Below are 15,152 nucleotides of genomic sequence, written 5' to 3' on the forward strand. Positions count from 1 at the left end.
TATATATATGGCAGAATCTAGTCCACTGGATAGTATGAGAATTAGAAAACATAAATGAGATACAGACTATTTTGTATTGAAACCTATTAACAGGAATGAAAGCTACTACTGTGTTTTGGAATCTGTAGGTATCGGTGATGGTTTTTCACATTAACTGACTAAAAAAAAAGTTCAAAGTCTGAGGTTTTGAACTTGACCTTCAGCTCCCCAGTCCCTTTTAATATATTTTAGTATAAAGGACTAGCCAAGTGCAGCAGGCTACCAACCAGGGAATGAACGGAGGGTTCTCACCTTGTTTCTTCCCCTACCCACACCCCCCCATAACCCTAGCAAAATTACCCGATTCTCAAACGCACAAGCGTTTAACTAAGTCCTCCTGGGTAGGAAAATACCTATATGTAACTGTCTGATCGTGGGCTCCAAAAGGCAAGTAATAAATTTAGAGGATCGAAATGTTTTGTCTTGCAGCAGGGGGCAGCAGTAGCTGGAAGGAAGGAAATCTCACCCTGCGCTCGGTTTTTCTTCATTGAGAGGCAGCTCACGGAACTCGGAGTGGAGACAAGAGCAGCTGTCACCAGCTCAGATCGGCCATTTAGCCGGGATTAAGCGGATAATTATTCCGAGGCAGAATTCCAGAACGCCCGGGCAGCGGAGAGAACGCGAGCGAGCACAAGAGCCTTCAAAGGGATGCAGCCGCAAAGGAATGTAACAGAACATCGGTAGGAGGGGGTTCTTTGTATCGGGTGCCTTGGCGAGGGAGCTGGTGATGTGATCGGGGGGGGGGGGGGGGGGGATCCAGCGGGTCTGGATCGCAGCTGCGGGGACAGGGATCCGGACGGCACTGGCCGCAGGCGCTGGGTCTGGCTGGCTAGGGTTGGAGGGGGTGGGGAGAAGGAGGTGATACGGGGGGGGGGGGGGGGGGGGGATAGAGGATTCATGTGCTTTCTCTCTCCGCCCCCGAGCAGGCTGAGCTCCAGGAGCCAAACCCACCTGCTGCGGTCAGAGGGAGATAGAGGCAGGGGGAGCCTATAAAAAGCCCCAGAAGGAACCCCAGGGCTGAGAGAGACAGCGAGCCGGGGCCACACGTTCACCGGGACAGAGGCAGACAGAGGAGATGGCACATCTGTGGGGCTATGACAGTCACAACGGTGAGTGATTAGCAGGGGAGTTGGGGCTCAGCTCCTGGGGCCAGGGACCCGGCACTCCTTAGAGTAAGTGCTATACTGGGCTCCCTCGCCGCACTCACATAGAAACTGGCAATAAGACCCCTGATATCACAACACTTTATCCTATTCCAGCTCAGGTCAAGCACTGAGGACGGACTCTGTCTCCTCAAGTCTTTAGTGAGGGCAATTATTGAACAAAGGCCCCTTGTATAGTGTAGGTATTATATATATATATATATATATATATATATATATATATATATATATATATATATATATATATATATATATATATATATATATATATATATATGTGTGTGTGTGTGTGTGTGTGTGTGTGAGAGAGAAGAGACGTGTGTTAGTGTGTGTGTCTGTACAGAGAAGAGGTGTGCTACATGTGCAGAGGAGACTAGAGAGAAGTACTGGAATGAGTCACAGAGACCATCCTCTCCATACTAATCACGCAAAGCCTTTCCTTCCCAAAGTAGACAAATGCATCCATAGGTCCCTGCCTGCTTAAATTGATGCAATCAGATATTTGCAGCATATGGAAACATGAAATAAATATGAAATAGTCTTTCTTAGGACTGTCAGTTACCTAACCTACAAATGCATTTTAAACTTTACCCAGCTGCAGAATTACAGGTGCAGTCTGCAGTATAGGCTGGATTTTCTAAAGCCTTCCTCCCTTTCTCCATCATAGATCCTTCATGCAATTCTATTGCTCTAAAGACATTTTTATTAAGAGAAGTGGAACTTTAATGTTAAATGTCTGTGGGGTTCTGCTTTCTGGTTAGCTGCAGTTTTAGAATATTACTCACATATCATTAGGGAATTAAACATGAGCTGCATCATTCCATCATGAAAACTTTCCTAGAAATCTCCTTTAAGTAAAGGTGCTTGATTCTTGTACTTCTATGGAGACTGTTCCACAGTGGTTAGCATTTTGCTACACTGTCACTTTAGGCTTGAAGTAGGTCAAACACTGGACAGACAGCTCTCCGAGGCTCCACATTATTTCCTTCAAGTGTCCTTGGATTGCATCAGTTCTTCCTTGTGAATGACCTTCAGTGTTACTGGATGTCTGTAAAAGCTGAGGCAGGCAGCTTATAAAGCAATAGAAATTCAGTGCTCTGTTGACAGAGGTGCTGCATATTAAATTCACTTAATGCTCAGGGTTATTTCTAGTAATCCTTGTCGATTTTAAGTTGTGATATCACTGCATGATTATGTGTTTGCATCAACAGGTTGAAATCTTTCTTTTTAAAATCTTGTAGGACCTGATCACTGGCACAAGAGTTTCCCTATTGCCAAAGGAGATCATCAATCCCCTATTAATATCATAACAAAAGAAGTGCACTATGACCCTTCTCTGCAGCCCCTTAAAATCAGCTACGATGCATCCACAGTCAGAACCATCCTGAACAATGGCCATTCCTTCAATGTAGAGTTTGATGACTCCGAGGACAAATCAGGTTTGTTTCATCTAAAGGAAATCATAATTACTGCAGGGCTGCCTTTAGTCTGTATGTGTGTCACCAGGTGTTCTGTCTGTAGTAGAAAAAGGAATTGATTTTAGCAGCCCTTGACCCTGTGTTTTAAACAAACACATCCATTATCTTCATTTCATTTCAGTTTTTTTCTCTCTCTCTTTATTTTCAAATCACAAAGACTAGACTAAACACTGCTAGCTCTGTATTTGGCATTTCAGTGTTGTTGGAACATTGTCATAGGCATGGATTCAGTGTTTTGCTGCTGCTGTTCATACTTTGCAATAAGTAATAGAATGAAAAATTGGCTTGGACCCAGTGTGTAAGGTCTTTCGTATCCACACATTTGATCCTTTAGGATTACTTCTGATGGCTATAAGATATCAATACAATTAAACTGGTAAACCTGGTGGTTGTCTGGAATGGACACATGATTGGTATGCTTTAGCTTTCTGAAGTAGTTATCAGATTAAATAGAGCTCCCCCCTCCTCCTGTAAAATATTGAATACTGTCATTGAGGACAGATGTTGCCCCTGATGTGCTCAGTTTGCTAACGCAGTATGTTGGTAGCTGCAGAGGAAACCTAACAGAGAATAAAATCAGGCTTAGTCTGTCTCTTTTGTTTGTCAGAAAGCAGCAGAAAGTTTGTCCTGAGATGTTCGTGCAGTGGTGAAGCATTAATGTGAAATAGCATGGCTTGAATTTTCTTATCTAAACTGGTTCTGCAGTAGCTGAAACCAGGTGTGGCTTGAGCGATAGAAAAGGCAAACACACAGCAAAAGTCCCGGCAGCAGCATCCCTGTGCAGGCTGGATTTGAGAGGGAGGTGGCTGGTTTTCCAATTTGGAGATTATTTGGGGGGAGCGCACTGACAATGCGTTTGACATCTCTCCTTTGCTCCCAGAGTTAGCTGAGAACCAGGCTTCTTTGCATAGGCTGCATTGTGGTGGTTGTATTGTTGTAATTTGGCAACTAGATACCTGTTCCAAGGAATGGGTCTGTATTTTTAATCCACAAAGGAAAAATGAACAGCATGGTCAGTTTGTCTTTATGCCATTTGCTTTAGGAACTTACCTCAGGACCTTTATTTAGTACTAGCTCAGAGCCTCTCAGAAATGACAGGTAGGGTTGGGCTGTCATTTGCAATGACCTGGGAAATGTCAATCACATATCCCATATCATTAACAAATGAAAATGAGCAGAAAGAAACACAGCATTTTGTGCTTTTTTAAAATTTGCCGCTAATAGTGCACACATTTTACAGAGCATGCACTGTTTGCAAAGACTGTGCCTTCTTTTCTAGATTGTGTACACATGTGCAAAGCATTACACATGCACGGACTAGCAGGAAAAGAGAGTGCATTCTTGACGGCATAGCTCCTGTAATGAACAAATGCCTGGAAAAATTAACAAAACAGACATTCCCAGAAATGACATAGGAAGTGACATGAATCCAAGATATTCTAGTTGCCTAACCCTAATGACAGGTTCCAGTGGTAGATCAATGATTGCGTGAGCTGTGATACAAGTTCATTATAGGGCTCCTACAATTCCTTATCTCTGTCTTTCTCTCTCTCTCTCTCTCTCATACACACACACATACATTACTCTTGCTGTCTCACTCATGCAACTTTTCCCTGCCCAAGTACAACCCCATCAGACATTCTCTCTCCTTTCACAAGCCAAACCAGAGTTCGCTCATTTTCTCTCTTCCCCTCCCCCCCTTTTGGAGTCAATGCTGCCAGCCCAATGTTCATTTTTGGGTCTTAGCACTAGCATCAAATGTAGTGGTATTGAATCAAGCTGCAGTGAATCTGGCTGAAAGCTCCAGGTCAGAGCTATAAAGCCAAGAAGCAGGACTGAAGGGTTCAGGGCTAGTGGCAGTGAGCACAGTGTTAGGTTACTTCCCATCTGTGTTAGATTTTCTTGGAGAGAGAACAAGGCACCAGCTGTGGCGGTGAATTGAGCTGGTAGAACGCAAGCTTGCCATACTGACACAGATTGAAGGTCCATCAAGCCCAGTATCCTGTTTCCAACAGTGGCCAATCCAGGTAACAAATACCTGGCAAGATCCCAGAACACTAAAACAGATTTTATGCTGCTTATCCTAGAAATAAGCAGTGGATTTTCCCCATCTGAATAATAGCTTATTGACTTTTCTTTTAGAAAAATGAGCCAAACCTTTTTTAAACCCTGCTAAGCTAACTGCTTTTACCACAGTGGCAAGGTTAGGCACATTTCCCTCAATCATGGCAGTGCCAAGTGGCCCAAAGTGGAAAGTGGAACGTAGCACAGAATAAATGCTCTGGAGCTCAGAGAATAAGCTGCATTAGCAGAATCACCATGAATGAGGCTGTAGCCTTAGACAACCTGCTGCTGGTCTAGGGTTGCTGTTCCTCTCCTCTTCTTGCATGTAACTGCTGCCTGCACATTGCATCAAGGGATCAACACTGCCTGTTTCTGAGGTCTCATTTCTTGACACATTATCCAGAGTAGCCCAAAAACGCAGAGAACTTATAAAAGTAGTGTGGCACTCTGCCCAATATGTGACAAATAGAAAGCAACTTCTCTAATATAGGACTAGAGTATAATGACACAACTTTTTTTCCCCATAATTCAAATTTAAGGGGGCTATTTTAGGGGCCCTTTTACAAAGGCATGTAAGGGCCTGCGTGCGTGCAGCTTGTGTCAAATTGACATTACTGGCCGGCTAGTGCGTGCACCTGGTGGTAATTCCGAGTTTGGCGCATGCTGAAAACCTGCAGTACAAAATAATTTTCTACCATGGGGATGTTACTACTACTACTACTATTTAGCATTTCTACAGCGCTACAAGGCACACGCAGCGCTGCACAAACATAGAAGAAAGACAGTCCCTGCTCAAAGAGCTTACAATCTAATAGACAAAAAATAAAGTAAGCAAATCAAATCAATTATTGTGTACAGGAAGGAGGAGGGTAGGTGGAGGCAGGTGGTTACAAGTGGTTACGAGTCAAAAGCAATGTTAAAGAGGTGGGCTTTCAGTCTAGATTTAAAGGTGGCAAAGGAAGGGGCAAGACGTAGGGGCTCAGGAAGTTTATTCCAGGTGTAGGGTGCAGCGAGACAGAAGGCGCGAAGTCTGGAGTTGGCAGTGGTGGAGAGGGGAACAGATAAGAAGGATTTATCCATGGAGCGGAGTGCACGGGAAGGGGTGTAGGGAAGGACGAGTGTGGAGAGATACTGGGGAGCAGCAGAGTGAGTACATTTATAGGTTAGTAGAAGAAGTTTGAACAGGATGCGAAAACGGATAGGGAGCCAGTGAAGCGACTTGAGGAGAGGGGTAATATGAGTAAAGCGACCCTGGCGGAAGATGAGACGGGCAGCAGGGTTTTGAATCGATTGGAGAGGGGAGAGGTGACTAAGGGGGAGGCCAGCAAGAAGCAGATTGCAGTAGTCTAAACGAGAGGTGACAAGGGTGTGGATGAGGGTTTTGGTAGAGTGCTCGGAAAGAAGGGGGCGGATTTTACGGATGTTGTAAAGAAAGAAACGACAGGTCTTGGCGGTCTGCTGGATGTGAGCAGAGAAGGAGAGAGAAGAGTCAAAGATGACCCCAAGGTTTCGAGCCGAGGAGACAGGGAGAATGAGAATGTTCCCGGCGGTAATCGGCAGTTGGCGTTAGCTGGACGGTTACCACACAGGTAACACATGCGCCCTTACTGCTAAGTCATTGGGTAGTGTTAAATGTATTGTACTGTTTTGTATTGTTCAAGAAATACAAAAGAACGCAACGAGAGGAATTTTAAGGGGCTTTGATGTTAGCTTCAGAACTTAGTACAAGAACAGTACTGGGCAGACTTCTACGGTCTGTGCCCTGAGAAAGGGAAGGAAAATCAAACTCGGGTATACATATAAAGTATCACATACCATGTAAAATGGGTTTATCTTGTTGTGCAGACTGGATGGACCGTTCAGGTCTTTATCTGCTATCATTTACTATTTTACTGTTTGGGGATCTTGCCAGGGTATTTGTGACCTGGATTGGCCACTGTTGGAAACAGGATGCTGGGCTTGATGGACTTCGGTCTGTCCCAGTATGGCAATACTTATGTACTTACAAATAGATGCACGTTTTAATTTTGCCGTACATCTTTTTCTAGGCCCAAAGTAAAATACCCTTTTTTCCATACACGGTGAAGAAATAGTCCAGCACGCGTCCAAAACATGTACCCACACTACCGCAGGCCACTTTTTGGCGCACCTTTGTGAAAGGGCCTCTTAGTGTTTGTGGTACTGCCATTTCAGTAAACTAATTAGGTCCAATCATTCTTTTTAAATTGCGGACAAGCCATTGAATGGAAAGGTGGGTGATGTTTTGACCTGGATGGAATCATCAAGTAATTCTTCCACAATAAATTGGAACAAATTTCATCGATGAAAATCTTATAGACGTAACACTGTTAAATTTTGAAGCAGCTGCTGTGACAATTATTTTTAGGTCATATATTGGCCATCTTTAAGTAGCTGAGATCAAATTTCATTTCTGAGAAATTCAAATTCAATTGAATCTTGTTTATATTGAGTTTGCAGGAAAAGCAGAAAGCAGAGATCAATAATTAACAATAATCATCCGGAAGATAAAAGCCAGCAATTAAAACAATAAGACAAACCCAGCATCAATAGCCAGAGAATGACTGAGACAGCCTAATGCAAGCAAACAAATGCAGACCAGATAAAAAAAATATGTACAAAATTATGAAAAATGAAAAAGATGCAAAAATAATCAAAAGCTACAAATACAACATTAGAGTATCAGATTAAGACAGAAAGCAAAAATGAGCTTAAAATCAGTTTTTAAAACCTGCTCGAATAGCAATGTTTTCACCACTCTATAAAACATATGAAACGTACAAAAGTTAATTTTGAAATGACTGAAAGACCTTCCTCGCCATTATTATTGTAAGTAAATTAGGCTATGGCTGTGCAGGCATGAAGAGAACAAAGTGGGATCTCTGGGAAGGACAGTTCTTGTACTAAAAAGGTGTCTATAATAAAAGGATGCAAACATAATCAATAAAGCCTTATAGAGAAATTTGAGGAGTTTATGAGAGTTTGCGGCCTAGAGGCTGCTACTAACTGTATTGTACAAATTGTTGATGTTTTGAAGTGTTGAATAAAAAATCTTAAAATTGAAAAAAAATGGAATGGGGGGGGGGGGGGGGAGTTAAGAAAAGGCATGACATTTCTCCATGATTCCCTTCCTTGTAGCAAGGGATGGTATGAGAGGTACGCCAGGCTTCACTGCCCTTCATTATGAGGAAGGAGGGAGATGTTAGGTGTGTCCCTCTAATTAATGAGTCCTAGGGTTGTTGTGGGTTCTCCGATCAGCCTGCTGGGGCACAAGTAAAGGACAGGGTGTAATGATGAAGAAGAGGAAACTGAGGTGTGCTCTATACCCGTCTTGCCATCTCTGTCTTCCCCATCTCATTTTTTTTTCCTGCTGCTATTTCCTAACTGGGTGATAAATCAGAGAAAAACACAATACACTTTTTAACATCATATTTTTTTCTTTGCTTTTTAAGCTGCAATAATATTTCATAAGTTAGTAAAAAGGGTGAAAACATGCTTCAGGGTAAGAGATTGGATCCAGTTTCTCCCCCTTGAGTATATCAGCCCTTTAGTGTTTCTTATTCTATGTAGATTGCAGTCGGAAAGGACAGAGTGTTCCCCACACAACTAGGTAGGGCTAAGAGACCTGCCAGCAGTGCCTAGACTGAGAAGTGCTCATAGCTTCCAAAGCACTGGGGCACAGTGACTATGACCAAAAATCCTTCAGCCTGGTATTTTTCTGCAGCTGTTTATAATAACATTTTCATGTCACCAATCCTATTAGCATAATCCCTCAAATTCTAAAAAATGGCACTCAAAATTGCACATGCACCCAATTTGTGCGTGCAATTTAATTGAATAGTGAGCCAATTAACGTCAATAATTGGGCGCTAACAATCAAATATTGGTACTAATTGGCAACTTTGAATTTATGCATGCATCTTGCTAGGTGCTATTCTGTAAAGATGTGTGTGGAAATTTTTCCATGTGTAACTGAAAAGGGAGCATGGCAGTGGAAGAGGCATGGGTGGGTCAGGGGCATTAACTAAAGATGAATCTGGGGGAATCTGCACCTAAATTAGTCACAAGGATTTACACCAGGTTTCAGTTGGTATAAATCCTTGAGCTCAAAGTTTGGTACAGATCCCAGTGCTAACCGCTATTCTAAAAATGGCGTTCAGCTCCGAGTGCCATTTATAGAATAGCGCTCAGTACTCATTTTTTTCCGCGCCCAAATTTGGACACCATTTACTGCATCTGAGCCAATGTGTTTTATGGGTCAAATTTATTAGCAGTATTTACCTATCATGTACATGTGTTTTTGTCAGTGCTTTTTTTGTAGAAAAAAAGGTGCCGGTACTCATTGTGGGCGGGGTCACCACATATGGCACCGCCCCTATTATAGCCACACCCACATTAGCCACACCCATCATACCAGCCATGGCGCATATAAACAGACATCATTGAAAATATTATACTAGTATAGGAGAAAAAATAATGTGATTTTTTTTCATTATAAATAATTTCTCTAAGCTGTTACAGCTCCAGTATACCCAGTGCAAAATAAGACAAATTCCAAACACTAAAATGAAATAAAATGATTTTTTTCTACCTTTGTTGTCTGGTGACTTTGTTTTTCTATCCATATTGGTCCCAGTCTCTGATTCTGCTGCTCTCTATCTGTTCTCTTAACTCCGTTTCCAGGGCTTCCTTTCCATTTATTTCTTTACTTTCCTCCTTTCTTCTTCTTTTGTTGCCCAGCATCCATAAGTAAAAGCTGGGTCCTCCTCCATGGAATTGACTGGAGGAGGTATAACATGGATCCAGCTTTTGCCTATTTTCTCCATCCATGTGCAGTTTTTCTCCTCTTCCCTTTCCCTCATCTCCATCCATGTGCATCTTCTTTTTTTCTTTCCTCCCCTTCATTCATGTCCAGCACTTCTCCTCTCTCCTCCCTTCCATCCATGTCCAGCATTTCTCATCTCTCTTCCCTCCTCTGTATCCATATAAAGCAATAATTCTCTCTCCCCTCTCTTCCATCCAAGTCAGCATTTCTGCTCTCTCCTAGCCAACTCCTCCATCCATCCATGTCCAGCAATTCTCCTCTATCTCCTGCTCTCCTCTCCATCCATTTCTACCATTTCCCCTCTGCAAGTCCCGCCTACAACTTCCTGTTTACGCATAGGCGGGACTTGCAGAGGGAAGCTACGACGCTGCTAGCCAATCGCTGCCTGCTCCGTTTGCCTCTGAGTCCGACGCTGGCTGGCAGGCAGTGAAGGAGGACGACTGGGGGACGAAGAATCGCTGGATATGGGAGAGGTGAGGGCAGGGGAGGGACGGAAAATCGCTGCACGTCGATGGGAGGGCAGGGGAGAGGCGGAGAATCGCTTGAAATAATGGGAGGGGTGGACAGGAGGAGAAAAAGGTGCTGGTACGCCGTACTGTTGCGTACTGGCACAAAAAAAGCACTGGTTTTTGTGGTTCTAGGTTAGTTCCCACCTGGACAATTCCCACTCACCAATTCCCATCTGAATAATTACCACCTAGGTCAATTACCACCCAACCAATTCCCATCACTCCAGGGAGGACAATTCCCACCCTTAACAATGAGAAAGTACTGAGGTTTACTAAGCCGGTATCACATTTGGCTGTGAGCTAGTGCTGACATAGCCCATTCACTTTGAATGGGCTGTATTGGCAGTGCTGTGCGGAAGCCGCTAGCGTGGCTTAGTAAATAGACCCCATGGCCTGGCATATTTCTCCTTCCCTTTCCCCTTCCAGACATGCAGCTAATTTGGAGGGGGGGCAATGCCCCCCCCCATACACCCCCAAACTACACCCATGTCACTTTCCCTTCCAGACTGAACCTTCAACACATCATGCCACACCATGCAAAAAAAAAAAAAACCCACACCAAAATCCAAATAAATAAAGACCGTAAACTATAACCCCTGACACAATGCAACTATAACCCCAGACGCAATCCGACACACTAAAAAGAAAAAATTAAAAATAATCAGTGCAACCAAACACTCACCAATTCCCACCCAAAAGCAGTCCCAGAAAATCACCTTTCCAACAAACCTGCCCACTCCCAGCCGATTCTGCTGCCAGACACCCACTTTTTCAACAAACCTTACTGACTTTCAGTGACTCCAAGCTTCACCTTTGCCCGAAACCACACAATGCCACAATGCAAATTCTGATGTATAAATAAAAACCCTCATACAACACCGACACAAGAAAAAAAGACCAAACACTATATCCTAGGAAGAAAAAAAATTTGAAGGGTGGGAAATAACCAAGGGGGAATAGTCCTAGGAGGGAATTGTTCCCCTTGAATGGGAATTGGTCAGACGGAAATAGTCCAGTTGTCCCAGGGGAACTGTCTCAGTGGCAACTCGCTGGATACCGTACTTGTATCTCACTTCTCTTATGGTTTCTATGTAATGTAATTTCATATTTGTTTTATAAATTGGTCTGTAATGAGTGTTATGTACATGGAGAATCTATTACGCTATTGTTCTGTTTTTCACATTTCATGGTGAAGCTTTTAAGTATTACTGAAAATAAATAAGCAGTATCTCTTGTTTCTAAACTTAAACAGTCCCTTAGTTCTGCTTGATGTTTTTGTGCCAGGACTAAGAAATTCGAAAGGATTGCAGTGATGTTACAATACTCTTTTCTGGGAAATGATGTTTAAAGAGGGCATGTTATGCCTTCTCTGTGGAGCTCTCCATGAGAAAGTAGCCTGCAAGGATCATGAATACCTTTTTGCATCTGTTATTTGTATAGATCAAGTCCACAGAGATTTAAAAATAGAGTTTCCTCAGGTATATTCATTTCCGTGACCTCCACCCATCCCTGGAACTGCTCCATTTTTCTTGTGGGAAAAAGCACATGTATGTTTAGTTGCTAAGAGGCAAGATAATTTCTGAAAACACATTTTAAATGCTTTGAAAGTTATTCTGCAGGCGTTCAAACTCTTGGATAACAATTCAAGATGCTTCAAGAGACTATCGTGTGCTCAAAGTTTAATTCAGTTAGAAACTAGGGCCCAGATGCATCAACCATACGTAAAAAAATCTAAAACGTTAAAGTCCTTAACAAATTTGAAAAAACGAAGCATGCACCAAAAAAACAAGTCGCACATGTTCGGTGCGGTATTGAAAAGTACAATGTATCAAAGATTCGTAATCCCCGTTGGTAATCGGCCCCTAAAGCATGCGCAGAGCAGCCAAGCATTATGCTGGCTGCTCTGCGCATGCCACAAATGTCCAAAACAGCAACAACAAAAAAACACAAACACGTGGCTCCCTGGCGTCCTCCTGCATCAATACAAAAATAAACAGAGGAGGGCGGGCACAGGAAGAAGGAGAGAGACGTCGGTGAAGGCAGAAGCGATCGACGATCAGCTGTTCCATCCCGTGCAGCGCCTTCACACACAGGTGAGAGGCGCTGCACCGGCCATTAAGGCAGAGGGGGGGGAGCGGCGGCGACAAATAGGGGGGCGGGGCACGGGCGGAGGAGGATGCCGGGAGGCAGAGCTATGGGAGAAGGAGTACAGAGAGAGACAGGAAGGGAGGGGGACCGGGGCTGCAAAAGTTTGATTTTTATTTTCATACAGGGAGAAGTGGGGAGCAGTGGCGACCTCGGGTGGGGGGCAAGGCCGTCCATAAAGGATGCTCCTGATGAGCCCCTTTGCCCCCTCCCGATCCTTTTTTGATGTTTGTTTCATTTTTTATTTTAGGCAGAGGGAAGCGGGGAGCCACGTGTTTGTGTTTTTTTTCTTTTTAAACATGCCAGGGGATTTTTATGGTGCAGGGGCCAGTGGGGAGATGACAGCTCAGGCCTTAACGACAGGTCTGAGCTCACGTTAAATTTCAGACGGTAGATGATTCGTTGCAATCGTCAGTATGGTTAGTGCATTCCGAATTGTCCACATTTCAATGGCAGTTTCTCGTTTGCATTCTGTTTTCGTTAGCTGCTTGCTTCGTTGGAAAAAGGCCTTTGATACATGCTACGGTTGAAAATTTCTTTGTTAAGGGTCGGTAAAGGGTCGTTAAAAGGGTCGTTAAGGTTTAGTGCATCTGGGCCTAGGTCGGATGAGTCAGTAGAATAACTGTCAAATGCTGCTCAAGCATGGAGTTAATATCCCACTGTATATAAATTGCTTCACATGCAGGTGGCCACTTGGTCCATTGCACTCAAAAATACGCCTGTGTTGCATTTTCTTATTTATTTATTAACGTTTAAAATCACTACAAGCTTATACACTTGAAAAAGAAACAGTAAATAGGAAAAGAAAAGGAAGAAATAAACCTATTTCTCCAAATTCCAAGTAAGAAATAACTTTAATGTTTAGCAGACCACCAGGAGAGAGATCCAAGAATAAGGAAACAATACACCTTGAAGCATAGGTGAAATTAAAGAAATAAAGATAATTCAATTACAAACTGAGGGGTCCTTTTACAAAGGCGCACTGAAAAATGGCTTACGATAGTGTAGGCGCGGGTTTTGGGCACATGCCGATCCATTTTTCAGCACGCCTATAAAAGCCTTTTAAAAATTTTTCCCGAGAATGGACATGTGTCAAAATCAAAATTGCTTCGCTTCCATTTGGGGATCTGCGACCTTATCGCCAGCCATTGACCTAGTGGTAAAGTCTCACGTGGTAACTAAGAGGTAATGACCTGCACGCTGTAAAGGTCCTTTCCTCACAATTCAGGGAAGGGTTTCTTGTAGTCCAGCTCTCCCCTCCAGATCCAGTTAAACACCACACTGTAATCCAACTCAGGTTTAAGGCAAAATACAAAAAGAGAAAAAAAAAAAAACTCCAACCCACTCGGTTACCAGCTCCTCCTGAGCAAGGTGCTGGCCTGCTTAGTTTCAACATGAAAAAAAAACCACTCAGTTTATCACTTCAGCTCAGCACAGTTCCACCAGTCAGCTGAAGTGCAACCCACAAAACCTCCAGACAAAAAAGGAAAAAAATAAGCCAAGAGTTCAGTTCACTTCCTCAAAACATTAAAGCAAAAGTTCAAACTAAAGTCTCTCAGTCTTTCACCAGAGCACTGTAATGGTCCTGCACACTGCAGGCCTAGCAGAGCACCAACCTCTTCACAGTATTCAAATCTGTGACCAAGATTGCCAGGTGGGCGGTTTTACCGCCCAATTGGTCGGGTTTTCGCCAGCGGCGGCGGGAAAAGTTCGCTGGCCGCGGGATGCGGTTTATTGGGCGGTTTTCCCGTCGCCGCTGTGCGAGTTTGGCGTTTTTTTCCGGGGCTTCTATTGGTCCAAATTGGACCAATAGAAGCCTTTCAGGGGCGGGGCTGACGTCAGGGATGATGTAGGGGGCGGGGCTAGTGACGTGGGAGGCAGGGTTAGTGACGTGGGGGCGGGGTTAGTGACACGGGGGCAGGGTTCGGTGATGCGGAAGTCGGGGATTGGCTACGGGCGGTTTTGGGCCGGGTTTACGACTGTTTCGGGCTGGGAAAATTTTTCCCAGCTGGCAAACCTGTCTGTGACCACCCACACTCTGCCCCTCAGTGCTAGAAAGGCTACCTTTTAGGTGTTTTCCTCCCAGTCCATGTGTGCTGGATCCTCTGAGCAGGGCAATTGAGAAGGTGCCTCCCTCCCTTCTTCCACACAGTCCATGGGCTCTGCCCCCTGCTTCCAACCTTCACTCACCATTCTCAGGGAATCAGGCTCCTCTCCCCTTTCACAGCTGGGCAGGATCTGGTACTGATTACTTACCCAAGGAAATTGGGCTTCATCTTTCATTGGCTCCCTGCTGGTGACTGACTTAAATGGCATCCCTTTTCCTGAGCTGCATCCCTTCCAGTTATTCTCGGGAATCCCTGCCGGGATTGCCCGTATACCCTTTTCTCTAGGCCTCCTGGAGAACTCTGGGTAGGATACTTTAGGACCTGCCTGCCCTGGGCATTGATCGGTGCACTTAGCCTTATCAAATACCCCCTTCCTCAAGAAATTGCGACTCTGGAATTTCAGCGGCTGCTGCTTTCCAGAGTCTGCAATTCTTGAGAGAGCATCCACATTACCCTGTCTCGGAAGCATCGGTCTGTAAAAGGAATGGTCGCCCGAAGTCCACCCCTTTTAGGACAGGCTCTTCACACAGAGTATTTTGCAGGACCTCAAAATCGTGTCTCCCCTTCTCTATCCACCTTAAAATATTTGGGTATGACTTCTTAAGCATAGCTGTCAGGTTGCTGGCCCTCTCTGCAAACTTAGGAATAAACCTATGGTAGTAGCCTATAAGATCCAAAAAACTCCAACCCACTGTAAAGGTCCTTTCCTCACATTTCAGGGAAGGGTTTCTTGTAGTCCAGCTCTCCTCTCCGGATCCAGTTAAACACCACACTGTAATCCAACTCAGGTTTAAGACAAAACA

The 15,152-nt window shown here is 44.1% G+C and overlaps 1 protein-coding gene across 1 annotated transcript in view; it reads left to right on the forward strand.

Annotated features, from left to right (window-relative positions):
* The first annotated feature begins 546 nt into the window (after nt 1–546).
* The window catches only part of LOC115478650 (carbonic anhydrase 2-like), a 60,755-nt gene continuing 46,149 nt past the window's right edge, over nt 547–15,152 (forward strand). Inside the window, exons 1-3 of the mRNA XM_030216146.1 lie at nt 547–719; nt 966–1,148; nt 2,444–2,641. Of these exons, the coding sequence (XP_030072006.1) occupies nt 1,115–1,148; nt 2,444–2,641 (232 nt within the window). The 5' untranslated portion in view covers nt 547–719; nt 966–1,114. The remainder of the gene's footprint in view (nt 720–965; nt 1,149–2,443; nt 2,642–15,152) is intronic.

This window comes from Microcaecilia unicolor, chromosome 1 (genome assembly GCF_901765095.1).
Source record: "Microcaecilia unicolor chromosome 1, aMicUni1.1, whole genome shotgun sequence".
NCBI classification, from domain to species: domain Eukaryota; kingdom Metazoa; phylum Chordata; class Amphibia; order Gymnophiona; family Siphonopidae; genus Microcaecilia; species Microcaecilia unicolor.